Below are 27446 nucleotides of genomic sequence, written 5' to 3' on the forward strand. Positions count from 1 at the left end.
CAGACCGTCACCACCCTCTGGGTAAAAAAGTTTTTCCTCACATCCCCTCTAAACCTCCTACCCCTCACCTTGAACTTATGTCCCCTCGTGACTGACCCTTCAACTAAGGGGAACAGCTGCTCCCTATCCATCCTGTCCATGCCCCTCATAATCTTGTACACCTCGATCAGGTCACCCCTCAGTCTTCTCTGCTCCAACAAAAACAACCCAAGTCTATCCAACCTCTCTTCATAATTTAAATGTTTCATCCCAGGCAACACCCTGGTGAATCTCCTCTGCACCCAATCCAATGCAATCACATCCTTCCTATAATGTGGCGACCAGAACTGCACACAGTACTCCAGCTGTGGCCTCACCAAGGCTCTATACAACTCCAACATGACCTCCCTACTTTTGTAATCTCTGTCTCGATTGATAAAGGCAAGTGTCCCATATGCCTTTTTCACCACCCCACTAACATGCCCCTCCGCCTTCAGAGATCTATGGACACTTGCTATATCACTTGCTGGAAAACATGTATGTGAACCTTTGGGAAAGATGGGATTAGATTGAGTTGTGACAGCACATGATATACAGATGATCACTATATAGGCTCATACACAAAGACTGGTAATTGAGCAATGTCTTAGAGGCTCAGCTGGAATTGTAACCCAGCATGAGTTAGCACCTTCCGGAGAGGAAGGAGGAAAATAGCCACTGAACTTTCAGGCATGGGTCCAGACTCTTGCATGTGCAGCACTGAAAACCAGGTCAGGTTATTATGATTTGCTAATTAGTTACATCAAAAGCTGTGTCCATTGTTTGGGACAGGTAAACCACAACAGATTGGCACTCAAACTCTGCAAGATGAAAGGTTTATTCACAAACAGGTGAAAGATCAGAAAAAAATCATACGTTGTACATGGAAAATATCAAGAAGTATGCAAGGCACAAATGCTTCTCTAGTAGACTAGGGGACTGAAATTTATACAGGTACCTAACCGTAATGGGGCAACACTAACACTGCTGAAGGAAGGCCTGGCCTATCTAAATTGTTATCTAAAACAAAATAATTCAGTGAATTTGGCTGCATGAGCAGAGATTGAAAAGGAAAATGATTTGGAGTGAGCATTGATGATACTGAAAATATCTGATCAGTGTGAGGCAGTCATTATTAAGGCAAATTGCATCTTCTAGTGCATCTGGAGAACATGGGATTACAAATCAGAACAAGACATACTGACATTGCGGATTGCAACACTGAGATTAGTTCAGGAGCATGTTGTGTATTTTCGATCTACCTGCCTTAAAAAGGACATACAGATTTTTTTAGCAAGGATTTGGAGATGTGTGACCAAGAAGATTCCAGGCGTTAGGGAACCAAGCCATGAAGAAATGTTTTAGCAACAAAGTTACTTGTGCTGGGGGGAAAATTACAGATGGGAGACATGATCCAGGACTTCAAAGCAACATACCTGCATAGCCAGATCCAACAGTTCTTTGGAAACATACTGGTTGGCCCCTTCCAAATTGCGAACGAGATCCCCAGCGAAATTGCTGTCTTTGTTGGTCATCAATGTATAGGCCACACCTTTCTCTCCTGGAAAGAGAGAAACAGAATAAACCATGGCAGAATTAAAATTTCCATCTAACAAAGCTAGAATCAAACAGTGGTTAAACGGGGAGGAAATCTATGCATTTTTTGTTTAGATACATACTGTCTGGCCAGTAAAGAATGAACAAACATGTATTTAGATAGTGCTTTCAAATTCTCAGGACACCCCAAAGCACTTTTCAGCCAACCAATCGTTGTTGTGGAGACAAACTGAGCAGCCTAATGTGCACAATATATTCCCATAAAGAGATAAATGACAAGTTAATCTGCTTTGGCGATATTAGTTGAGGAATAAATGTCAGAGAGGACATTGGGAGAATTTCAGAAGTGCCACTGGGATTTTCCACTTTCACTTGAGTAGGTGGTTAAGATCTCGGTTCAATATCTTGTCCAGAAGGTGGAATCTCCAACTGTGGAGCACTCCCTCTGTACAGCAATGAAATGCCAGCCTAGTTCATGTCTCGAGTGGGGCTTGAAACCCATGTCCTTTTGACTCAGAGTGTACCACTGAGCCAAGCTGACATTATCGCATGGCTTTCAGTATCAGGCATCTTTCTATCTATTGTACTGGGTGTCATCTGTGGCTCGGTTAGTAGCCTTCTCACCTCTGAATCAGAAGGATGTATGTCAAGGTTTACTCCAGAGACTTAAGCCAAAAAATCTAGGCTGATGCTTCAGAAAGTATTCTCTTATGAATGAGAAGTTAAACCAAGGCCTGGTTTACCCTTTCAAAATTCTATGGCACAATTTTGAACAGCAAGGGAGTTCTCTCCAGTGTCCTGGCCGACATTAACCCCTCAACTAGCACCAACAGAACAGATGATCTAGTTATCACCTTTCTGTTTCTGCGAGCTTACAATACACAAATTGGCTGCTGCATTTCCCTACGTTACAATGGTGACTACATTTTAAAAGTACTTCATCAGCTATAAAGAACAAAATCTCTGCAACGCTGACATTAGCAAGGCACCACATACAACCCTTCCTGAGGGGGCAGTGAGCTGATTTCTTGAACCTCTGAAGTCACTGTGGTGCTGGTTTTTCATAGTGATGGACAGTAAGAGTCACCATGTGGCGTGGACAGCAGTCATATATAGGGTAGACCAGGTAGAGGTGGAATGTTCCCTTGAAAGTCAATAGTAATGCTATTGGAGTATTGCAACAATCCTGATGGAAGATGAATTCACAATCACTGGTTGCTAGTCCATCTACGGCATGTGCTACGTGCCCCTAGATTTAAGTAAAACTATAGGTATACTTAACAATAATCTTCTTTCCAAAGTGTGCTACTGTTCATTGTAAGTATTTTAAAACATGCACTGAGAATGACAGATGCAAGCAGATGAAAGACAACACAACAGAGCATGTGAGTGAAACGTTTGTGTACACAGAAATGTTTATATAAGTTCACTCACTGAAATTGTTCTGCTGACTTGTAATGAGTTGGGAAAAGATCCAGTAATTCTATAGTTTGCCAATTTTAATAAAATAAAAATATGAAACAGTTACTCCTAAATGTATAGAATGTTACATAAGTGAGGAAGAGCTAAGGCAGAATGATTAAAAGCTGTTTGGGACTAAACATACAGCATAAAACTTGTAAAGTGAACAATCTGGCAATAATAGAAAAACTGTGAACAAAATCTTCACACTGGTCAGATTGGAGAGTTCCACTAAGCCCAAACTATCAAAGTGGACGAAGAAATATATTCATCCACTTTTGACCATTCCTACACAATGTGAAATAATATGGAATTTTTAAGTATTTTGCTGGACATTATAATGCATGCACATTGTAGAAGTTAACACCTTCTTACCTGCTCTGCCAGTACGACCAATCCTGTGAGTGTGTGTATCAATATCACGAGCCACATCATAATTGATCACCGTTTTAATGGATGGAATATCCAAACCACGAGCTGTAATAAAGGGAACAATGTGATTATTCCAACATGAACAGGTGGGAGCGACATCAAACAGGTACCAAATCTCAAATGACATTCCAGCATCCGGGGCAGTCACAAACCTTACTTCGCTTTTTGAGAAAAAAATATTACTAATCTGAATAAATCACCTTGATCAATAAACTACCTTATAGACTATCTTATAGCTCTATTTCACTACATGCTAACAGTTAGTCCCCCTTTATGAAGGCACTGACTCATTGCTGGCTAGCAGCCCCATAAGCTTCGATTCCCATATACATTTCATCCTGAAGCGCAGAACATTACGGTGTTCTCCAGGGGATGCTATTAGGACCACTACTCCTTTAAATATATATTAAAGTCCTGGATTTGGGTGTGGAGGGCATAATGTCACTATTTGCAGATAATACAAGACTCAGGAATGTAGTAAACAATAAGGGGAATAGCGACAGACCTCATAAGGACGAAGACTGGTGAAATGGGTAGACATGTGACAGATAAAATTTAAAGCTTGAAGTGATACATTTGGGTAGGAAGATTGAGGGGAGGCAAATTTAAAAAAGCAGTACAGGAAGAGACCTGTGGGTGCATGTACAGAAATCTTTTGAAGAATGCAGAACAAACGGAGAAGGCTATTCAAAAAAATCCAATGGTATCTTTAGCTTTATTAACAGGGGAACAGAGTACAAAAGCAAGTAAGTTATATTAAATATTTATGAAACACTGATTAGGCCTCAGCTGAAGCAGTCTGTTCAGTTCTGGGTACTACACTTTAGGGAGGATGTCAAGGCCTTAGAGAGGGTATAGCCAAAATTTACTAGAAAGGTACCAGGAATGAGGGATTTCACTTATCTGGAGACACTGGAGAAAATGAGTTGATTTTAAAGCAGACAAGGTTTAGAGGTCATTTAATAGAGGTGATCAAATTCATGAAGTGGTTTGATAGAATGAGAAACTGTTTCCTAGGCACAACAGGATGAATAAACTCCTTCTGTGTGACATCATTCTATTCTATGTCAGTAACCGAGATGATGCACTTTGTAGTTAAAAAATGACAGTAGTAATTATCTTCTGAATGGAAGCAGCTCAGCGCTGTTGGGAGACCAGAGGTATTTTGGGGCACAGATTCATAGAACATTAACTGCAGTAACTCAGGTTAATAAGGTTGCAAAAAAAAAAACAGGTAATGGGCTTCTACAGCGTATTTCAATTAATACAGATATAAAAACCAAGAGGTAATGAAATGTTAATTGCACCAGCTATTAGAACAGAAACAGGTATTTGGTGAGCTCATAAAGCTGTCCTTCTAATTAATTACATTACAATAACCCAACCAAGCAGTTCAGATACAACTAATCCAACCATTTTTTAAAATAGCAAAATACTGTGCATGCTGAAAATCTGAAATAAAAAGGAGGAAGTGCTGGAACGCACAGCAGTTCTGATGAAAAACCATCAACCTCTCCACTCACACGCTTAGCATTTCCAGTTATTTCAGCTTTTCATCTTTCGTTATTCGTCATTGCTACCCATGTCAAGCTTCAGTGAAGTTCAAGCTGCTCTGCTGCTGCTATGACTGCCTCTGCTGTTCTTTTTACAGGCAATAATTACAAGAGGAGAAAATTACAGTAATCAAGGAAATCAGAGTGTGCCTTTTCCATGCAAAGTACCAATGCCTTTTTCCATTTCAAAACTTATTCAGGGCCAGGAACTATTCACTCAAATAATGTATCCAACTTGTTTGGCAGGTAAATTGCAGCAGGACTAACACACCTGCTATAAACGGTGGAGATTGTAAGGATTCAATTACTAGTGCAGTAAAAGCCTAATATTACTGTGTGCATTTTGTAGTTCCACTTGTAAAGAGCTGCATAGATATCGTCGAAAAAAATCTGAGGAGGTTATCACAGAATCACACAGTGCAGAAGAGGCCCTTCGGCCCATTGAGTCTGCACCGACACTTGAGAAACACCTGACCTACCTACCTAATCCCATTTACCAGCACTTGGCCCTTAGCATTGAATGTTATGACGTGCCAAGTGCTCATCCAGGTACTTTTTAAAGGATGTGAGGCAACCCGCCTCCACCACCCTCCCAGGCAGCGCATTCCAGACCGTCACCACCCTCTGGGTAAAAAAACTTTTTCCTCACATCCCCCCTAAACCTCCTGCCCCTCACCTTGAACTTATGCCCCCTCGTGACTGACCCTTCAACTAAGGGGAACAGCTGCTCCCTATCCACCCTGTCCATGCCCCTCATAATCTTGTACACCTCGATCAGGTCGCCCCTCAGTCTTCTCTGCTCCAACAAAAACAACCCAAGTCTATCCAACCTCTCTTCATAATTTAAATGTTTCATCCCAGGCAACATCCTGGTGAATCTCCTCTGCACCCCCTCCAGTGCAATCACATCCTTCCTATAATGTGGCGACCAGAACTGCACACAGTACTCAAGCTGTGGCCTCACCAAGGTTCTATTCAACTCAACATGACCTCCCTACTTTTGTAATCTATGCCTCGATTGATAAAGGCAAGTGTCCCATATGCCTTTTTCACTACCCCACTAACATGCCTCTCCACCTTCAGAGATCTATGAACACACACGCCAAGATCCCTTTGTTCCTCAGAACTTCCTAGTGTCATGCCGTTCATTGAATACTTCCTTGTCAAATTGCTCCTTCCAAAGTGTATCACCTCACAATTTTCAGTGTTAAATTCCATCTGCCACTCATATGCCCATTTGACCATCCTGTCTATATCTTCCTGTAGCGCAAGACACTCAACCTCACTGTTAACTACTTGGCCAATCTTTGTGTCATCCACAAACTTACTAATCCTGCCCCCCCACATAGTCATCTATGTCGTTTATATAAATGACAAATAATAGGGGACCCAGCACAGATCCCTGTGGTACGCCACTGGACACTGGCTTCCAGTCACTAAAGCATCCTTCTGTCATCATCCTCTGTCTCCTACAACTAAGCCAATTTTGAATCCACCTTATCAAATTACCCAGTATCCCATGTGCATTTGCCTTCTTTATAAGTCTCCCATGTGGGACCTTGTCAAAGGCTTTGCTGAAATCCATATAAATTACATCAACTGCACTACCCTCATCTACACACCTGGTCACCTCCTCAAAAAATTCAGTCAAATTAGTTAGGCATGACCTCCCTCTGACAAAGCCATGCTGACTATCCCTAATCAAACCTTGCCTCTCCAAGCGGAGATAGATTCTCTCCTTCAGAATTTTCTCCAATATTTTCCCTACCACTGATGTGAGACTCACTGGCCTGTAGTTCCCTGGCTTATCTCTACAACCCTTCTTAAATAACAGAACCACATTAGCTAATCTCCAGTCCTCTGGCACCTCCCCCGTGGCCAGAGAGGAATTAAAAATTTGGGTCAGAGCCCCTGCGATCTCCTCCCTTGCATCTCTCAGCAGTCTGGGACACAAATCATCCAGACCTGGAGTTTTGTCCACTTTTAAGCCTGCCAACACCTCCAATACTTTGTCACCCTCCCTATATCAATTTGCTTAAGAACCTTGCAGTCTCTCTCCCCGAGTTCGATACCTTCATCCTCATTCTCTTGGGTGAAGACGGATGTGAAGTATTCATTCAACACTCTAGCGATGTCCTCTGGCTCCACCCATAGATTGTCCCCTTGGTCCCTTATGGACTCTACTCTTTCCCTGGTTATCCTCTTCCCATTGATATACTTATAGAATAACTTGGGATTTTCCCTACTTTTACCAGCCAGAGCTTACTCATATCCCCTTTTTGCTCGCCTAATTGCTTTCTTAAGCTTCACCCTGCACTGTCTGTACTCCACTAATGCCTCTGCTGATTTGCTTCCCTTGTACCTGCTAAAAGCCTCTCTTTTCCTTCTCATCGTAACCTGAATATCTCTGGTCATCCAAGGTTCTCTGGGCTTGTTACTCCTTCCTATCACCCTACAGGGAACAGTTCAGCCTGTACACTCCCCATTTCCTTTTTGAACGCTCCCCCACTGCTCCTCTGTAGATTTCCCCACAAGTAGCTGTTCCCAGTCTACCTTGGCCAGATCCTGCCTTATTTTACTAAAATCCACTCTCCCTGAATCCAAAACATTTTTTTGTAACTTGTCTATTTCTTTGTCCATAACAAACTTAAACTGTACCACGTTGTGGTCGCTATCACTAAAATGCTCGCCCACCACCACCTCAGCCACCTGCCCGGCTTCATTCCCCAGCACTGCGCCGTCCCTTGTTGGACCCTCTACATGTTGACCTAAAAGGTTCTCCTGTACACATTTCAAGAAATCCAAGCCCTTAACACTATGTCTATCCCAATCTGCACACATGACCACAACTAATCCCATATGTGTGGAGGAACACTCACCTGCTACATCTGTAGCCACGAGAACAGGAATTGACTTCTTCTTGAAGTCAGAGATGACTTTGTTTCTTTCGCTCTGATCCATATCGCCGTGCAACAGACCAACAGTGTGACCTTCCTGATTTAGATTGGCAGCAAGTTCATCGCTGTTAGCTTTCTTGGTCACAAAGATCAGAACACTGCCTCTAGATGTCAACTCTACCAGCCTCCTTGTGAGCCAGTTCCACTTGTCAGGACCAGCAATGAAAATCTCCACAATCTGAGTAATATCCTCATTTGCCTGAAACAAAACGCACAAAGTGTGTAAGGTTGGTGATCCACAAGCATAGAGAGCCATGTGGGAATAGGATGTACTGACAAGAACAGAAACGTGACTGTGTACTTAATATTCAAGGATACAAAGTATTTAGAAAAGATAGGGAAAGCAAAGAGGTGGCAGTACAGATTAGATGTGAAAGAATGCCTTGAGGGGGCAAGGGCAGAATCCATTTGGTCAGAGTTGAGAAGCAAGAAAGGGTATTACTGGCGTATTCTATAGGTCTCCAAATAGTGAGTGTGTGTGTGTGCGTGTGAGAGAGAGAGGGGGTGAGAGGGGAGAGGGGGGGAGAGAGAGAGAGATAGAGAGAGAACGTGCACGAGAGAGGGGAACAAATCTGCAGGGAAGTCAAGGAGATGTGTAAAAATTAGAGTGGTGATATTGGGGGACTTAAATTACCCAAATATTGATTGGGGTAATGTTAGAATAAAGATTGCGGAGAGGGATGAATTTTTGAAACATATTCAGGAGAACTGCCTAATGAACACAAGATCATAAGAAATAGGAGCCAGAGTAGGTCAGTCGGCATTCAACTGTTCCGAAGAAGAGTCATATTGGACTCAAAACGTTAACTCTGTTTTTCTCTCCACAGATGCTACCAGATCTGCTTAGTTTTTACAGCACTTTGTTTTTATTTTCTATTTCTACACTCCATCCCCTTTGCAATAGCCTAGTAAACCTTCTCTGAACTGCTTCCAATGCAAGTATGTCCCTGCTTAAGTATGGAGACCTAAACTGTACACAATACTCTAGGTGTGGTCTCACCAATTTGCCCTGTACACCTGCAGCAAGACTTCCCTACTTTTACTAGTTCCCGTTGACCCACCTGCTTGTAACATCCTCAAAGAGCTCTAAAAAAATTTTCAAACATGATTTTCCTTTCACAAAACCATGTTGACTCTACCTGATAGTATTATGAGTTTCTAAATGCCCTGCTGCTACTATCTTAAAAATGGATTCCAGCATTTTCCTAATGACATATGCTAGACTAACTGGCCTATCATTTCCTGCTTTCTAGTCAAGAGGGAGACAGAAGTGTTACATTTGCAGTTTCCCAATCTGCTGCAACATTTCCAGAGTCTAGGGGATTTTGGAAGATTGCAACCAATGCATCCACTATCCACAGCCACTTCTTTTAAGAAGTCATCAGGACCAGGGAACTTGTCAATCTTCCGTCCTATTAGTTTTCCTAGCATTTTTTCTCCAGTGATCGTGATTGTTTTAAGTTCCTCCCTCCCTTGTGCCTCTTGATCTTCTACTATTCTTGGGATGCTCTTTGTGTCTTCTACTGTGAAGACACTAGTTTAAAGTCTGCTATTTCCTTGTTTCTCATTATTAATACACAAGTCTCACCCTCTAAGGGACCAATGCTCACTTTAGTTACTCTTTTACTTTAATATATTTGTATGAGTTTTACTGCCTATTTTTATATTTCTTGCCAGTTTCTTCTAACGTTCTAATTTCTTCCTCTATTTTTTCCATCATCCTTTGCTGGTTTCTAAAGGGTCCAACTCTAAAGGGGATGCAATATTTTTAAAACATTTTAAATCCCTCATGAAACCTCATCCCGCCTGTGGATGAAGTTTTGTGTTTTTCCTGAAGGCTGCCTGGGCTCTTCGCCTGCCCGCCAACCTTAAGGTTGGACGGGCAGGTCCATTAATTGGCTTAATTAGTTTTTTAAAGGCCTTAAGGGGCCTTACTTATATGTGTGTAAGTCATTGAAGGTGGCAGGACAAGTTGAGACAGAGGTTAATGAAGCATACAGTATCCTAGGCTTTATAATAGGGGCATTGAGTCCAAGAGCAAGGAGGTTATGTTGAACTTGTATAGGACATTGGTTCAGCCCAGCTGGAATATTACATCCTGTTCTGGGTGCTGCACTTTAGGAACGACGTGAAGACATTGGAGAGAGTGCAGAAAAGATTAACAAGAATGGTTCCAGGGATGAGGAACTTCAGGTATGAAAATAGATCGGAGGAGTTAGGACTTTTCTTTGGAGAAGAGTAGGCTGAGAGGAGATTGGATAGAGGTATTCAAAATCATGAGGGGTCTGGATAGAGTAGATAGGGAGAAGTGTTCGCACTGGAAGGATCGAGAATGAGAGGGCACCAATTTAATGTAATTTGCAAAAGTAGTAAAGGCAACATGAGAAGAAACTTTTTCACACAGTTAGTGGTTAGGGTCTGGAATGCACCGCCTGAGAGTAGTGATGGAGGCAGGTTCAATTGAGACATTCAAAAGGAAATTAGACTTATTTGAAAAGGAACAAAGTTCAGGGTTATGGGGAGAGGGGAAAGAATAGTACTAGATGAATTACTCATTCAGAGAGCTACTGCAGACATGATGGGCCAAATGGCCTCCTTCTGCACTGTAACAATTCTGTGAAATCTTCTGGCCTACCACTCATCTTTGCAGCATTGAACGCATTAAAAGGAAAAGAAAAGATGAGGTTGGGGAATTAATAATGGGAAGCTAGTAGACTGCTTGGACTTTGAACAAGTATTTTGTATCTGTCTTCACAGCAAAAGACACAAAAAGCATCCCATGAATAGTAGAAGTTCAAGAGGCTAAAGGGAGGGAGGAACTTAAAATAATCACCATCACTCAAGAAAATATAATTCAATTTGATATTGTCCTTAACTTCCTTAGTTAGCCATGGACGGTACTTACTTCTCAGAGTCTTTCTTCCTCAATGGGATATATCATTGTTGAGAGTTATGAAATATCTCCTTAAATGTCTGTCACCGCTTCTCTACTCTCCGACCTTTTAATCTATTTTCTCAGTCCATTTTAGCCAACTCTATCTTCATACCTTTGTAATTGCCTTTATTTAAATTTAACACTCTAGTTATAGACTCATTTCTCATTTTCAAACTGAATGTGAAATTCCATGTCGAGAGGATTCTTTACTAAAGAGATCATTAATTAATCCTGTCTCATCACACACGTTATCTGGTCTAAAATAACCTGTTCTCTGGTTAGTTTCAAATATATTGTTTTAAGAAACTGCCAAATACACTCTATGAACCTATCTTCAAGGCTAGCTTTGCCACTTTGATTTGTCCAATCTATATGAAGATTAAAAACGACCATTATTATTGCAGTACTTTTCATACAAGGCCCCATTATTTCTTGACTTATACTCTGTTCTATAGTGTAGTTACTGTTAGGGGGCTATAATTTTCTCCCACCAATGACTTATTCTCTTTGTTATTTTTTATCTCCACCCAAACTGATTCTATGGCCAGGATTTTTCGGTCCCGTCGTGGGTGGGACCTGTCACGTGTGAGGCGGCATCCCAGCCAGAAGTCCACTGAAGATCCCGGCGGCGGGCGGGTGCAGAAAATCCCACCCTATATCTTGATCTTCTGAGCCACGATTATTTCTGACTGCTGTACAGATCTCATCCTTTATTAACAAAGCTACCCCACCTCCTTCCCCTTTCTTCCTGCCCCTCCTAAATGTCAAATATTTAGGGCTCAGCCTTGGTCACCTTGCAACCATGACTCAATCATGACACTAATAACATACTCATTTATCTCTGTTATCAATTCACCCATCTTGTTACAAGTGCTGCATATATTAGTTATATTAGATAAAAAGCCTTTAATTCTGTATTTTTACCATTTTTCCAAACTCCTACCTTATTTGCTGGTGCAGTCTTATGTTTGTACGCTCTATCCCTTCCTGTCACAATCTGGTTATCATTACCCGCATCACAACCCTGCACTATTGTCTTGCCCTTTATTGTTAAGTTTCAAAATTTCCCTTCACGTAAAAACTTCTTGACCAGTATGTTTCAGTTGAAATAGGAAGGAGGCACTGCTGGGGCAATAAGGTAGGCCAAGTGTCTGTGGAAGAACACTGGGAAAGAGTGATCATTGTATTATAAAGTTTAGATTAGTAATGCAGTGGAGAAAGGAGCAATCTAAAGTAGAACTTCTAAATTGGAAGAAGGCTAATTTCAATGAGATGAGGAGAGATCTAACCAGAGTAAAATTAAGCCAAAGACTGACAGGAAAAACTGCAACGGAACAATGAGTGATCTTTAAGGAGAACATGTTTCAGGTACGGGCTGATACATTCCAACAAGGGAGAAAGGTAGGGGGATCAGAGCCAGGGTTCCTTGGATGATATGGGAGATAGGGGATATGATAAAACAAAAAATAAAAGAGTGTATGATGCATGACAGTTGAATTTTTCAAAGGAGAACCGGGCTATAATAAGTTGAGGGGAAGTGAAGAGAAAAAATAAAACTGGCAAAAAGAGAATATGAGAATAGAGTGGCAGTTAACATAAAAGGGAACTGATAAATCTTCTACCAACTTGTAAATAATAAGCAGGTTGTAAGAGGCAGGGTGGAGCCTGTTAGGGTCAAAGAGGGTGACATATGCTTAGAGGTGCAGGGCAAGGCTAGAATGGGCACTTTGTATTGGTGTTTACTGAAGAAGAGGGATGCTGACAAAATATCTGTCGACACAGAGATCATAGAGGTAGTGGATGGGGTGAAAATTGATAGGAAGGATGTATTGGAAAGGCTGGCCATGCTTAGAATGCGTAAGTCACCAAGTCTGAATGGCTTGCATCCCAGGTTGCGAAAGGAAGTTGGGTTGGAGATAATGGACGGTCTTGGCAGAATCTTTCAAACTTCCTGTGATAAAGCGAAGGTGCCAGAGGATTGGAAATGGCAAAAGTGGCAACCTTATTCAAGAAAGGGTGTAAGGACATCCCTAGTAACTACAGACTGGTCAATTTAACATCAGTAGTGGATAAGGTGTTAAAAACAATAATCAAAAAAAGAATTAACAGATGCTTGGAGAGGTTTTAGATAATTAAAGATTCATTTCTGCATAAAATTGAAGGTGACACTAGTAATAAATATGTTGCTCATACATGGTAAGAGTTCTGGGCAAAGTAAAGCTCAACTTATTGCAAAATGCCCCGCCCATGCACACAAATATATCATTTAAATGCCACTGGATGTAGTACTTTGCATTAAACTTGGCAGAAGGTACGCCCACACTCACAGCATGCCACTGAAATGCAGGTCTAAATTTTGGGATCGGGGTTATTCTGCAAAAGTGTGTCAAACACATCACTCGAGAATGGGGCATCTGCAGCAAGTCTGCAAAGTGAGGCCTATACCTGGTTAAATTGAAAAATTGAAACTACACAGAGAAAATTGGATCCAAAGTTGGCTCAGAAGCAAAGGGTAACAGTTGATGGGTATATTTGTAACTGGAAGGCTGTTTCCAGTGGGTTCAGTACACAGGGTTCAGTACCAGGTTACTTGTTCTTTCGTGGTATATACATCAATAATTTAGACTTAAATTTAGGGACCGTGATTAAGAAGTTTGCAGATGATATAAAAATCAGTTGTGTGTTTACATTTTCCCTTTCAAAACACAATGCTAAATTTAAAGTTGTAGTTGTTAAGGGTCTTAGTGGAGGGCTATAACTGTCACTGTTGCTTGGAAGTACAACCACAGGGATAATGCTCTTTGATCTCCCCTTTGCTTCCCACGGGGAAGCATTTATCCTTTGTCCAATGCCTTCCCATGGTTGCACAGTAGAGACTGGGCAGTCAGCTAGCCGAAGATACCAGGTTATAAACTCATACACTAGTTGCCTCCCATTCCGTGCATTCAGTGATCAAAACTGGGAACAACTTATACTTTACTGCATTGCATATTTATATAGGAAATAAAGCTTGATGCAACAATAAGGCGCCCCATTACCTCTCCTATGTCGCCTTGTACAACTCGAATAGGGTCAATGAGAATGTCTCGGGCCAGCCTCTCGATCTTCTTCCGGAAAGTAGCACTAAATAGCAGAGCTGTAAGACAATCCATATTTAAGAAAATGGCGGCAGTGTGTCAATCAAATTACATACCCTGGATGTGAAATCGACTGCAGATTACGGAAACATCTCTTGTATTTGTTCTAATCTCAAGTATGAGTGTTGGGTTATGAGGAAAGATCAGGATACAGACTCTCCAGCTTTGAAAGGTGGTAAACATGATGGTAAGCTAAAGAGAAGAGAGTAATTCCAAGGACTGTTTAAGGTATAACCATGACTGCAAACCCCAGCTATAAACTGCTGATAGGTAAATTCCAGTTATGCAAAGAGAGACCAGTACCTGAAATGATGTCAGGATGGGATACTGAAGGAAAATACTCTGGGGTCATTCAAGAGTCAGTTAAATGACATGGTGGGGCAATGTAGGTTTCTATGGAAGATTGAGCCAAATTACTCCCTCATGTGTACTTATCTTTTCAGCAGCAGGACCTAGTGAACTTATCAATCAGCTTTTCACTAATTCATAATTCTCAAAGGCAATTAGGGATGGGAAATAAATGCAGGCCTTACCAAAGAAGCTCACATCCCAGGAAAGAATAAAAAAAGTCCAATGACAATTTACGTTCCATTGGTATAGAAACAGAAAAATTGTAACATATGTTATAGTTTAGTACATAAAGCCCTACAAACTTGAAAACACACCCTTTTGATTAGAAGCCTCACCCAGCACTACTACATATCTGCCCGGCTCTACACAGCTATACGGGTGGTGAGGCTGCCTGGTACTGCATCTCCAACAACACAAGTTTCAGCCTTCTAATTTTGCAGCATCTTTTTTTTAATTCATTCTCAGGATGTAGACATTGTTGGCAAGGTCAGCATTTATTGCTCATCCCCAGGTGCCCCATGAAGGTGCTTTTGGGCTTCCTTCTTGAATTATTGTATGAAAAGAAGGACTGAGAAGCTTGCTGGGTCACTTCAGAAGGCAGTGAAGAGTTAACCATTTGGATGTGGGATTGAAATCACTTTTCAAAATTCAGAGGTAACCTCAATTTCACCCTCTGCTTTTCTTAATTTACAGACAACTGTGGACCTCTGTTCCACAACTAGAAATGGATGCACCAAATGAGTCTAGTAATAAAGTTATCCGCAGGTCGACTCCAAAAACGATTATCGAGTAGAGGAAATGAGCTATTGAATTTATTGAAAGAGTGACAACAATGCATTATTGTTAGAGCGGAGACAACACAGTACAGAATGAGATTGAGAAATAAATCTCTGTCACAGGACGTTTGCAAACAATTGATGGAAAACAGAAATCATGAGTGGAATGTACCCATGATTTGAATAAGGACATAAACAAGTTGAAGTGTTTGCACAGGTGAAAGATTGCTATAGCCATAAAACAGGTTGAGTTGGTAGTTAGGAAGGCAAATGCAATGTTGGCATTTATTTCGAGACGACTAGAATATAAAAGCAGGGATGTGCTGCTGAGGCTTTATAAGGCTCTGGTCAGACCACATTTAGAATATTGTGAGCAATTTTGGGCCCCATATCTCAGGGAGGATGTGCTGGCCCTGGAGAGGGTCCAGAGGAGGTTCACGAGAATGATCCCAGGAATGAAAGGCTTAACATATGAGGAATGTTTGAGGACTCTGGGTCTATACTCGATGGAGTTTAGAAGGATGAGGGGGGATCTGATTGAAACTTACAGAATACCGAAAGGCCCGGATAGAGTGGACGTGGGGAAGATGTTTCCATTAGTAGGAGAGACTAGGACCCGAGGGCACAGCCTCAGAGTAAAGGGAAGACCTTTTAGAACAGAGATGAGGAGAAACTTCTTTAGCCAGAGAGTGGTGAATCTATGGAATTCATTGCCACGGAAGGCTGTGGAGGCTAGGTCATTGAGTGTATTTAAGACCGAGATAGATAGGTTCTTGATTGGTAAGGGGATCAAAGGCTACAGGGAGAAGGCGGGAGAATGGGGTTGAGAAACTTATCAGCCATGATTGAATGGCGGAGCAGACTCGATGGGCCGAATGGCCTAATTTCTGCTCCTATGTCTAATGATCTTATTACTGCAAATAATACTTTTCATTTATTTTAAATCTTTTCTGGAGTTTTCTAGAAACAGTTCACCACCTACCATTAATAGCCACACTACAGTCACTACATTTTGCTGTGTGGCCCAGTGCATTGTGATATTTTACATTATGCTGTGCCAGAATTATAATTGGATTCGTACTCACCCCTGCATCACCAGTAGTTTGTGCACTGTTATGGTTGCACTGCAGCAACTCACCAAGGTTACTTTGACAGCAGTGCCTTCCACTGCAACTACTACCCACTGAGAAGTGCCAGGACACCATCACAAGTCGCACCATCCTGACTTAGACATACATCACCATCCCTTCATCAGTGATGGATTAGTATTCTAGAATTCCTCACTAAAACCAATGATGGAGAACCACTAGAAGGACTGCAGCAGATCAATAAGAAGGCCTACCATACCCACCACATTAGGGCAACTGGGGATGGGCAATAAATGCCAGCCTCGTCTGAAGATCAAATACTTAAAAATTCAGATGTTTTCCAGAGAAGTCACACAGTTTCAAGGTCCTGCAATGCACTTGCTCATAGGAAGTGTTAGATGAAAAAGGACAGATCCACCTAGTTCACCTTCTGCTAGCCTGCTCATCACATTATATAACAATAATGGAACTATTGACCAATCCTAGCAAACAATCTCTATCAATGAATTTACAAAAGGCCCAGATGACATGTGGAAAATATGTGTAGTGGAGTGCTCTGGGAATCATAGGTCCAAGTAAGCTGCACTTTGAACATGTCATTTTTCAAATTACTCATATACTATATCCCAAAATGTTACTTTTTTCTGAAAGAAATCTAATTTTCATTTGAATGAATCAATACAATTTTCACTATCTCACTAGGGAGTACGTTACATAGCTGATCACTTGCTTACATGGAATACTGTTTCTGCAAATTAGTTTTGAATTCACACCCCTTCCCATAAAAGAGCTGAAACTATTTCATGCCATTGAATGCATAATTGCCCACTTTCTCCAGAAAAATGACTGCAATAAACTGTAAACTTTAATTGAACTCACACTGGGGTTACGCAATAAGGATTACAATAAAACATCATCACTTACTCTGTCTGTCTGGACGGACATGATTTGCTAATGATCGGACCTGATATTCTGTAAAAGATAAAGAAATTACCATTAAAGATACAATATAGTGACATGCACTCATTACCGTGCTGTCATTCAGTAAGGTAACAGGCAACTAGGCATTAAGTCCTCTTAAATTAAGGAACCTAAAAATGCAAAACTTAATCTTAAACTAAGACTTATCTGGAGTGAACTTGTATAGATTCGTATAGCACAAAAGAAACTCGCTCAACCCATCACTGCTGTGTTGGCTCTTTGAAAAATCTATCCATTTGTATACAACAAGTGTAGTGACATAACATTAAAGAATATTGTAAGCATTAAGATGTAAATATCCTAGAGGCCACCATGCTAAATTAGCCTAATCAAACAAAACAAGAACAATTATATAGCGTTTTTAAATACATTGATCTCTTACCAAAGCCCATGTCAAACATTCTGTCAGCTTCATCAAACACCAAGTAGGTCACTCTCTGGAGATTGGTGGCTTTCTTTTTCACATGATCTATCAACCGACCCTAGTGTGAAAGAGCAACAAGCAATGGCCTGAATGTTACATCCAACAATTTGTTTAGTGGTTTACATGGACACCAAGCACTTACAAAGAAAGAAAGTTCAAAGAAAGTTTTATATTCAAGCAAGTGGAACTTCTGTTGAATGATTTGTGGCAGCTTCTATTCCTGGAATATTAATATGGTTGGGATTTCAAAGACTATTTCATAATTAATTATACACTACTGACACTCAAATAGGAGATTTAAAAAATGTTTTGTATATGTTCTGAATACCCAGCAAGACCACTTGATAAATACCACAAAATGGAAGGAAAGTGGTCAAAATAATTCTCAATTCAGCACAGAAATTCAGAGTGGTTACTTATGCTTAGATTTCCACTGACTTATCGAGACTCCACAGCTTATTCAAAATGACACCGGAAGTAAGAAGACCTGCTCCCATTCCTGACAGGTCCTATTTTTGCTGGTAGGGGAATAGGGACAGGAAGTGACTCTCAGATGGCGGAAACCCAAGCTCAGCAGGGCCATTTAACCTCAGTGCTGAGTTCAAACAGACCCCATTTTCACTGGAGTGGGGGCTTTCTCTTGCAACATGCGAGAGGAGTAGAGGGTCCTCACGCCTGGGATTAATTCCCTGAGAGCCAAGGTGGGCCTTTTAACTAGTCCCGGTGGCTGCCTCCGATCTGCATCCAGGGTGACAGCAGGCCCAGCTCCAGTCTGCACCTGTCCCAGCTCCAGTCTGCACCTGTCCCAGCAGAATGAAAATCCCTCCATTCATGGCACTTTTTTCCTGATGAGGAAAATTTCCCAACTCTGCGCACCTGTCTCCGTAGTGAAACTGCAGGCCTCAATAAAAGTGCATTAGTGGTGACTGTGACTTAGTTGGTAGCACTCTCGCCTTTGAGCCAGAAGGCTGTGGGTTCAAGTTCCACTTCAAGGCTTGAGCACAAAAATCAAGGCCAAGCGGTAGCTTGGGAGTGCTCTGTTGGGAGGTGCTATCTTTAGGATGAGACATTAAAACGAGGCCCTATCTTCCCTCTCAAGTGGATGTAAAAGATCCCGTGGCACTATTTCGAAGAACAACAGAAGAATTACTCCCGGTGTCCTGGCCAATATTTATCCCTTACTCAATAACACAAAAACTAGTTGCCTGATCATTATCACATTGCTGTTTGTAGGAGCTTGTTACATGCAAATTGTTTCCCGCGTTTCCTAAATTACATTGACTACAGTTCGAGCTATTTCATTGGCTATAATTGCTAAGTGCTTTCGGACATCCTGTGCTTGTGAAAAGCGCTTATAAATACAAGGCTTTATTTTTCTTCTCACAAACACTTCATTTTATAAACTGCTGCACTGGAAACTCCACAAATTTTGATAGTAGCAATAATTTTGATATTTATTCTTTTGACCTGCTGCTCTGGAAAGCATTCTGTCACTAAGTCGCTCAAGGTTCTCCATTTTTTTGTACTGACCGGTGTGCAAACAACGATTTCTGCTCCTTCTTGTAGAGCCTTTGCCTGTTCCCACATGCTGCCTCCGCCATAAACGGCCACTGACCTCAGGTTGTAGGCTTTTCCAAACTTCCGACACTCAGAATGAATCTGTACATTACAGGAAGTGAGCTAATTTAGTGTGAACATACAGGGAGAATTGCAGAAATCATATCATGCAAAGTGTATTTTAGTGATGAGACACTATAATGGGAAATGGCTGTGACAGTAACCGCCATACTCGCATTGCCAAACAGAACAGTCTGATCTCCTGTTGATAAGCATAAGAAAAGCATAACAAACAATAGTGGAAGGCTGAAACAAAACCAAAAAATGCTGGAAAAGCTCAGCAGGTCTGACAGCATCTGTGGAGAGAAAGACAGAGTTAACATTTCAAGTCCATGCAACTCTTCTTCAGAGCTAAAGGGAAGTAGAGATGTGGTGAAATTTATACTGTTTAAGGGGGTTGGAACAGGTGAAGCTGGATAGAAGACCAGCGATAGGTGGAGGCAAAGGAGAGATTGCAAAAGATGTCATAAACAAAAGGTCAAAGGGTTGTTAATAGTGGTGGTGCTGGCTAAAGGAGGTGCTAATGGTGACATTAAGAGTGGAAAGCAGAATGTGATACCAGGGTAAGCTCTCTGGAAAGTGACAGATGGTCCTAGTGGTGTGGGGAAGGGACAGTGAAAATAGGATAAAAGCTGGGGATAAAACAATGAATAAAAATGGAAATAAATTTTAAATATAATGATAATGAAAATAAATGGAAAAAAAATAGAAATAAAAATGAATATAGAAAAAAGGGGGATCAAAACGGGGTGGGGATGGAGGAGAGAGTTCATGATCTGAAGTTGTTGAGTCTTAAGTGTTCTCAGTGTTAAATCCGGAAGGCTGTAAAGTGCCTAATCGGAAGATGAGGTGCTGTTCCTCCAGTTTGTGTTGAGCTTCACTGGAAATTTGCAGCAGGCCAAGGATGGACATGTGGGCACGAGAGCAGGGTGGTGTGTTGAAATGGCAAGCGACAGGAAGGTCTGGGTCATATGCTTGCGGACAGACCGAAGGTATTCAGCAAAGCGGTCACCCAGTCTGGGTTTGGTCTCTCCAATGTAGAGGCAATTGGGAGCAGCGAATGCAGTAGACCAAATTGAGGGAAGTGCAAGTGAAGCGCTGCTTCACTTGAAAGGAGTGTTTGGGCCCTTGGATGATGTGGGGGGGGGGGGGGGGTCCAGGGAAGTAAAGGGGCAGGTGTTGCATCTTCTGCAGTTGCATGGGAAGGTGCCGTGGGAGGGGGTTGAGGTGTTGGGGGTGATGGAGGAGTGAACCAGGGTGTCCCAGAGGGAACGGTCCTTACGGAATGCCGCCAGGGGGGCTGAAGGGAAGATGTTTTTGGTGCCTTTATCATAGTGGAAGGCTTCCACGTTAGGACCAGTTCAGATTCAGTACAATAGACAAGGAATAAGTCACCTGGATAATTTAATCAGTGTCAACATAGCTTTATTACTAGTTATGATGGAGCCGGGCAAAAAGTCATCCGCACCAATGCAAGCTAAGGTTAAAGCTACAGAAATATACAGGATGAACAAGAAAAAGGCATGCTGGGAATACTCAGCAAGTCTGGCAGTATCTGTGTAGTGAGAAAGATACTATACGTTTCAGGTCTGTTGGTGAAAGATCATAGACCTGAAATGTAAACTCTGTTTCTCTCTCCACAGAGACAACTGTGTATTTCCAGCAGTTTCTGTTTGAGACCAGCTCAATGCTGAGTTAGCTAGTATCGGCAATGGTCATAAGTGGGGCTACGGCAACTGGCCTCAGCTCTAGATATTAGTCACACCACCTGATCACTATCTGTGAACCCTGCTGTATGTGTGGATGTGAGGCCAAGACGGGATCAGTCTGAACATTGAGGCTCCAAACATCGAGGGAGCGTGGGAAGGAGGAGGGGTAGAGAAGAGTGCGGGTGGAGGGGGGTGTGGAAGAGAAGGGCACTGGGGGAGGGGGGAGGAGAGAGGGCACAAGGGTGGAGCCGAGAGGGGGAGGGACAGAGAGAGCACGAGGAGGGGACAGAGAGGGTGCGAGGGGGGACAGAGAGTGTGCGAGGGGGGACAGAGAATGAGGGGCGGACAGCGAGATTGTGAGGGGAGAGAGAAAGAGTGTGAGCGGGTTAGAGAGAGTGTGGGGCTTAGAGAGTGTGCATGAGGGGGAGAGAGTGTGTGAGAAGGAGAAAGAGAGGGAGAGAGAGAGAGTGTGTGAGGGGGAGAAAGAGAGAGAGCAAGGAGAGGTGGCGTGTCCAGGTACAGAATGTGCACAAGTCTGGCTCACTCCCAGTATCAGAATTCTCATTCACCCCCACACACCAACGTGTACTCTCACCCACTTTCACCAAGGGTGAGGGTTATTGAGTGAGCCAGACACACACACACACATACACACTGATACTCGTCTTTATTTATTACACATTGTTTTTTTGCTCAGCATGTTGTTTCTTTTTGCTCAGCATATTGTTTTTCTCATACCTCAGATTTTTTTTCTAACTTCATTGCCAGGATTTTTACCTGGTTGGGCGGGAGCGGCAGGCCGGCCCAGGAGCAGTTGGCATTTCCCACTGGCTGGCCAATTAACAGGCAGCCAGCGTGAAAGGCGCTCTGCAGTACTGCCTGGGTGGAGGTGGGAGGAGGGAGGAGGGCGAGTTCGAAGCCCGTGCATGCTGTCAGGGAGCTGAAGATTTATAACATTAAAAATAAAAAAGTCAGCAATGTTAAAAACATGACCCCTTCTAACTCTGTCAGATGAGCAGGGACATGTTATGAATGAATTTGAACATTTTTAATTTAATTTTTAATTCCTGTTGGAAACTTCATCCCACCCGTGAAAAATTTCATTCAATTAGAACTTTAATGGCCTTAATTGGCCTGTTAATTGTTGGTGGGCGCTCTGCCAACACCCGCCTACCGAAATATTGTGTGAGCACACGATGATGTCGGGACGCTTGCCTGGCGTCATCGCGCGTCATTTTACGCTCGAGCGGGTTGGGTGTGTGCCCGCCTGCTCAGCACAAATTTCTGCCCCACGTTTCATGTTGTGCCAAACTTCATCCTTCCAAAATTTGCACATCTGCCCCTTGAGTGAAAAAAATTTTGAAATGTGGTCACTCCTCATGCGAAAAAGTTGCTCCAGCTTGCTCTACATGCAGATGCCTTCTGAAAAATTGAACATTCAACAAAAAAAAATGTCCATAGCTGACAGGCTATCACTGCACAGGATGGTAGCAGGGCTATGGCCATCACAGCCCAGAGGGTCCATGCTGGGTTCTTTGCAGAATGCACATGTGGGCCCACACCCCCCAGCCTGCCATCAGGAGCCAGTCTTCCAGTTACAGGCTCCAGCCAAATTGGGAGCATGACTGCCATCTGGAAAATCCAGATCGTGGGTGAAGAGTGCCCTCAACTGGCATCTGAACTGACTGAATTAGCTACCTGCCATTAACATTTGGATAGCTGTCACCCCCAGAAGCCCCCTCGCTAAAAACAGCAGGAACATGGCAGCAGACCAGAACGGTTCTGAGAAACTGCTGATATGCCTGCCTCCACCTTTTTGACAAAATCTAGCCCATTGTTTCAGGCTGGACCCTTCAACAGAATGGATGCTGAATGACCTGCAGTTTCTGTCTTCTTATTTCAGGTATTCCTGCTGCAGATTCATAGTTATCAGGGATTTTTAAAAATTGATTCCTCAGTCTTAACATTCAGAGGCAGAACTTTAAAGCCTAAGGAACAATAATTTCTTCAAGGATTTTTAATTTAACTTTGAGAAGGCACCGATTCCAAAGACATTATCATTTATTTTGTTCCTAAATAATGCTGCCCTGGTTGTCAGTTGTATGCAGATAAGATTCCAACTGCTTTCATGGATTAGCATCATTGACTGTACCTGCTGACAGAGTTCTCTGGTTGGGCAAACAATCACACCAATAGGCCCATCCCCTGGCTCCAGCTCCTTTTGATCCATGATGTGAATCAGCATCGGCCAGATAAAGGCTGCGGTTTTACCACTCCCAGTTTTGGCAATGCCGATCATGTCTCTCCCACTCAGCGCAATGGGGACGCCCTGCGTTCAAACAAATATACATAATGAGTTCAATGGAGTTAATCCTTTGATAACCATCTTACTTTATAACAATCTAAGCAATTCAAGGCTTTTTTAAATGAATTTTGTTCATATATTTTGTTCGTACATTCATATATATTAATATATATAAATTAAACACTTCCTACAATAGGCTTCTAGAGTTAGCTTCAAGCACTGGTAGAACACAGAGAAACACAGAGCAAAGGTTCCTTCACTCGATGTCAACATTATGCCTCAGGCCAATCTTAAAAGCAGCCCTTACTGCACCACTTCTGACACCATATATCTCGAGGCCTTACTACTCACTTTGTTCCAATTAGCGCCAAATTAGAGAGAGCTTTAGTCCTGAGCTCAGACCAATGAGGATGACATTGGGATAAATACTGCTTTTAGGGCAAAATAATACAAGGCGGAAATTTAAGGTCCAATCAAAATAAAAGAAATGCAATATAAACAATGGGCACCTTCCCAACTAAGTCACAACATTATCATTGGTTATTAGATATTCTATACATGAGGTGCCTACTGGTGACAAAAGGCCTCAAACATACCAGTAGACATACCATGTTCCCTCTGCAGCAAGACCAACTGCCCCCAATGCCCCTCTCAATGAGCTGTGCCCATCCAGGATCTGTAAATCATTATATTGGACAGGTACAAACCCAAACTCACCATAATTCCCTCTGATTTACCCTCCTACTTCCACACTAGGTTGGCAGAGGTCAGGAGTGTGGAGCTGGAAATCCAAATGAAGTCGAAATTCAATTTTACAGTCAGAAGAGCGGAGAATTTGATATCATTAGGCTAGATTAGAGTTGAATCCAGGTACCACAGCCAAGTCAGTTTCAAACTCACTGTAACACCCTGCAATTTGGAGTTGAATCTCTATGTTGAGTTCCAATTTGGCAAATACTACACTCCTGCAGGTCCCTTTGGTCCAAGGCAGCCTCTTATCCATTGGCATTCCACTTGTACTGGTTGCCAGAGAAGCAAAACCTATTGTCTGGACAGTGCTACCATTCTATATTACATGGGCAACAAGAGACGATACAATACTAAAAAGCTATCTCTTAAGTTTAATCAGGATTAGCAGCACATAAATAAAATTTAATATAGTTATGTTGATAGAAAGAAAATCCTGAAATTACCGTTAAGCACAATCAATAAGCATTGGGTTAAAAGGTCAGTGTCAACAGAAATATAGGCAGACAGGTTTTCATTGAAATGGAACTGTACATTTTCTTAGGATGTGCTGTTCTCCAAACACAGCAAAGTCCTACAGATGACAATGCAGCAACTAAGCAGGTAACGTGTTTTTGTTGGTGGTGCTTGAGGGCACTGTGAGAAAGCCCTACTCTTGCTTGAATAGTGTCATGAGATCTCTTATTTTCAGCTGAACAGGTGGATCATGCCTCCATTTAACATCTCATCTAAAGAACAGCACAACCCATCTGCTGCACTGAAATGTCAGGCTAGAACATGAGCTCAAATCCTGGAATGGGTTTGAACCCCCTACTTTTTAAACTTAGTGCAACACCAAAACTATTACTATATGCTGTATTATTTGTCATAGAATTTTAAGACATAACCTACACACTGTAGGCAGTACATAAGAACATAAGAACGAGGAGCAGGAGTGGGCAATTCAACCTCTCGAGCCTGCCCCGCCATTCAATACGATCATGGTTGATCTCATTTCGGCGTCAACTCCAATTTCCCGCCCTCTCCCCATAACCTTTCAACCCGTTACTAATTAAAAATCTGTCTATCTCCTCCTCAAATTTATTCAGCGTCCCGGCATCCACTGCACTCTGAGGTAGTGAATTCCACAGATTCACGACCCTTTGAGAAAAGTAATTCCTTCTCATCTCTGATTTAAATCTGCCATCCCTTAGCCTAAAACTATGGCCTCTCATTCTAGAATGCCTCACAAGGGGAAACATCCGCTCCACCTCTACTTTGTCTATCCCCTTTAGCATCTTATATACCTCAATTAGATCTCCTCTCATCCTTGTAAACTCTAGCGAGTATAGGCCTAAACTGCTAAATCTCTCCTCATAAGGCAAGGCCCGCATCTCTGGAATTAATCTAGTGAACCTCCTCTGAACCACCCCCAGTGCAACTATATCCTTCCTCAAGTAAGGGTCCCCAAAAAAGGGGACCAGTATATTGAGCTGATCTCCCTTGTAACACTCCACACTTCAGTATTTAAAAGCAGAATGAATATTAACCCATTTAGAGGCATTTCTAAATCAAGAAAATCTGTAGTTGTAATTTGGTCATATAGAAATTACAAAATGCTTCAATGGGACTTATTTTAGAACCAAAACTTTGCACAAGATACAACAGACACATAGACACCTGCTGAACGCACAGCACTTCATTCTAACCCACTGGAGGAGACTTAAACAAGGAGACGTAATCTTAAAATTATAGCTTGGCTTATCAGAAGGGTAGGAAGCACTTCTTCACATAAAAGGGTAATGGAAATCTGGAATTCACCCCAATCTGCCCCCGGAAAAGCTATTTTTCAATTTTAAGTTGATGGAAAATTTCAGAACTGTGATCAATATTTTTTGTTCAGTTGTTTTGTGGGTAAGAAACATAGGAACATAGGAAATAGGAGTAGGACAAAGCAGCTCACTTGATTGGTGCCCCAACCTCAACATTAACTCCCTCCACCACTGACACACAGTAGCAGCAGTGCGTACCATCTACAAGATGCCCTGCAGCAACTCACCAAGGCTCCTTTGACAGCAGCTTCCAAACCTGCAACCTCTACCATCTAGAAGGACAAGGGCAGTAGATACATGGGAACTGCATCACCTGGAAGTTCCCCTCCAAAACACACACCATCCTGACTTGGAACATTCCTTCACTGTCGCTGGGTCAAAATACTGGAACTCCCTTCCTAGCAGCACTGTGGGTGGACCTATACCACATGGACTGCAGCGGTTCAAGGTAGTGGCTCATCAACAGCTGCTAAAGGACAATTAGAGATGGGCAATAAATTCTGGTCCAGCCAGCGACGCTCTCATCTGGTGAAAGAATAAAATAAGGAGTACGCCATTTGGCCCCTCGTGCCTGCTCCAACATTCAATTAGATCATTGCTGATCATCTACCTCAATACAATTTTCCTGCATTATCCCCACACCCCTCAATGTCTTTAATCTCTAAAAACCTACTGGCCTCTGCCTTGAACATACTGGACTGAGCCTCCAGAACCCTTAGGGGTTGGGAATTCCACAGATTTACCACCTGCTGAGTGAAGAGATTCCTCCTCATCTCAGACCTCAATGGACTACCCCTTATTCTGAGTCCGGGTCCCCTGGTTCTAGACTCCAGCCAGGGGAAACATCCTTCCTGCATCTACTTTGGTGAATCCTGTAAAAACTCTGTATGTTTCAATGAGATTGCCTCTTATTCTTCTAAACTCCAGAGAATGCAGGCCCAGTCTCCTCAATCTCCCTTCATAGGACAATCCCACCATCCCAGGAATCAGTCTGCTGAACCTTTGTTACATTCCCTGTATGACAACGTGTAGCAACCTCCATGGCTATCGACTTAGGGATAGGTGCAAGGGAAAGAGGCGAGAGAGCAGGAGCAGTGGAAGCCAAGGATAGGGGCAACGCCACAGGTTTTCTATGTACTAAACATTTAGGGACATCTGAGTCAGGGAAAAGTATCCTCTGCAGTTACCGTCGCCGGGAAGCAGTCTGGGAAGAGTGTCTTATGCAGTCACCGTCGCCGGGAAGCAGTCTGAGGAGAGTGTCCTCTGCAGTCACCGTCGCCAGGAAGCAGTCTGGGAAGAGTGTCCTCTGCAGTCACCGTCGCCGTGAAGCAGTCTGGGAAGAGTGCCCTCTGCAGTCACTGTCGCCGTGAAGCAGTCTGGGAAGAGTGTCCTCTGCAGTCACCGTCGCCGTGAAGCAGTCTGGGAAGAGTGTCCTCTGCAGTCACCATCGCCGTGAAGTAGTATGGGAAGAGTGCCCTCTGCAGTCACTGTCGCCGTGATGCAGTCTGGGAAGAGTGCCCTCTGCAGTCACCGTCGCCGGGAAGCAGTCTGAGGAGAGTGCCCTCTGCAGTCACTGTCGCCATGAAG

The 27446-nt window shown here is 42.6% G+C and overlaps 1 protein-coding gene across 4 annotated transcripts in view; it reads right to left on the minus strand.

The window, feature by feature from the left end:
- ddx42 (DEAD (Asp-Glu-Ala-Asp) box helicase 42) overlaps window positions 1-27446 on the minus strand; it is a 115940-nt gene that overhangs the window by 13837 nt on the left and 74657 nt on the right. For all 4 annotated transcript variants that reach the window (XM_078529873.1, XM_078529876.1, XM_078529874.1 and 1 more), the window contains 8 exons: window positions 23149-23325; window positions 19201-19329; window positions 17629-17728; window positions 17190-17237; window positions 13952-14049; window positions 7901-8177; window positions 3412-3513; window positions 1455-1579 (listed from right to left, as the gene is read on the minus strand). In XM_078529873.1, the coding sequence (XP_078385999.1) occupies window positions 1455-1579; window positions 3412-3513; window positions 7901-8177; window positions 13952-14049; window positions 17190-17237; window positions 17629-17728; window positions 19201-19329; window positions 23149-23325 (1056 nt within the window). The remainder of the gene's footprint in view (window positions 1-1454; window positions 1580-3411; window positions 3514-7900; window positions 8178-13951; window positions 14050-17189; window positions 17238-17628; window positions 17729-19200; window positions 19330-23148; window positions 23326-27446) is intronic.

The sequence above is a fragment of the Cetorhinus maximus genome, chromosome 25 (genome assembly GCF_964194155.1).
Source record: "Cetorhinus maximus chromosome 25, sCetMax3.hap1.1, whole genome shotgun sequence".
Taxonomy (NCBI): Eukaryota; Metazoa; Chordata; class Chondrichthyes; order Lamniformes; family Cetorhinidae; genus Cetorhinus; species Cetorhinus maximus.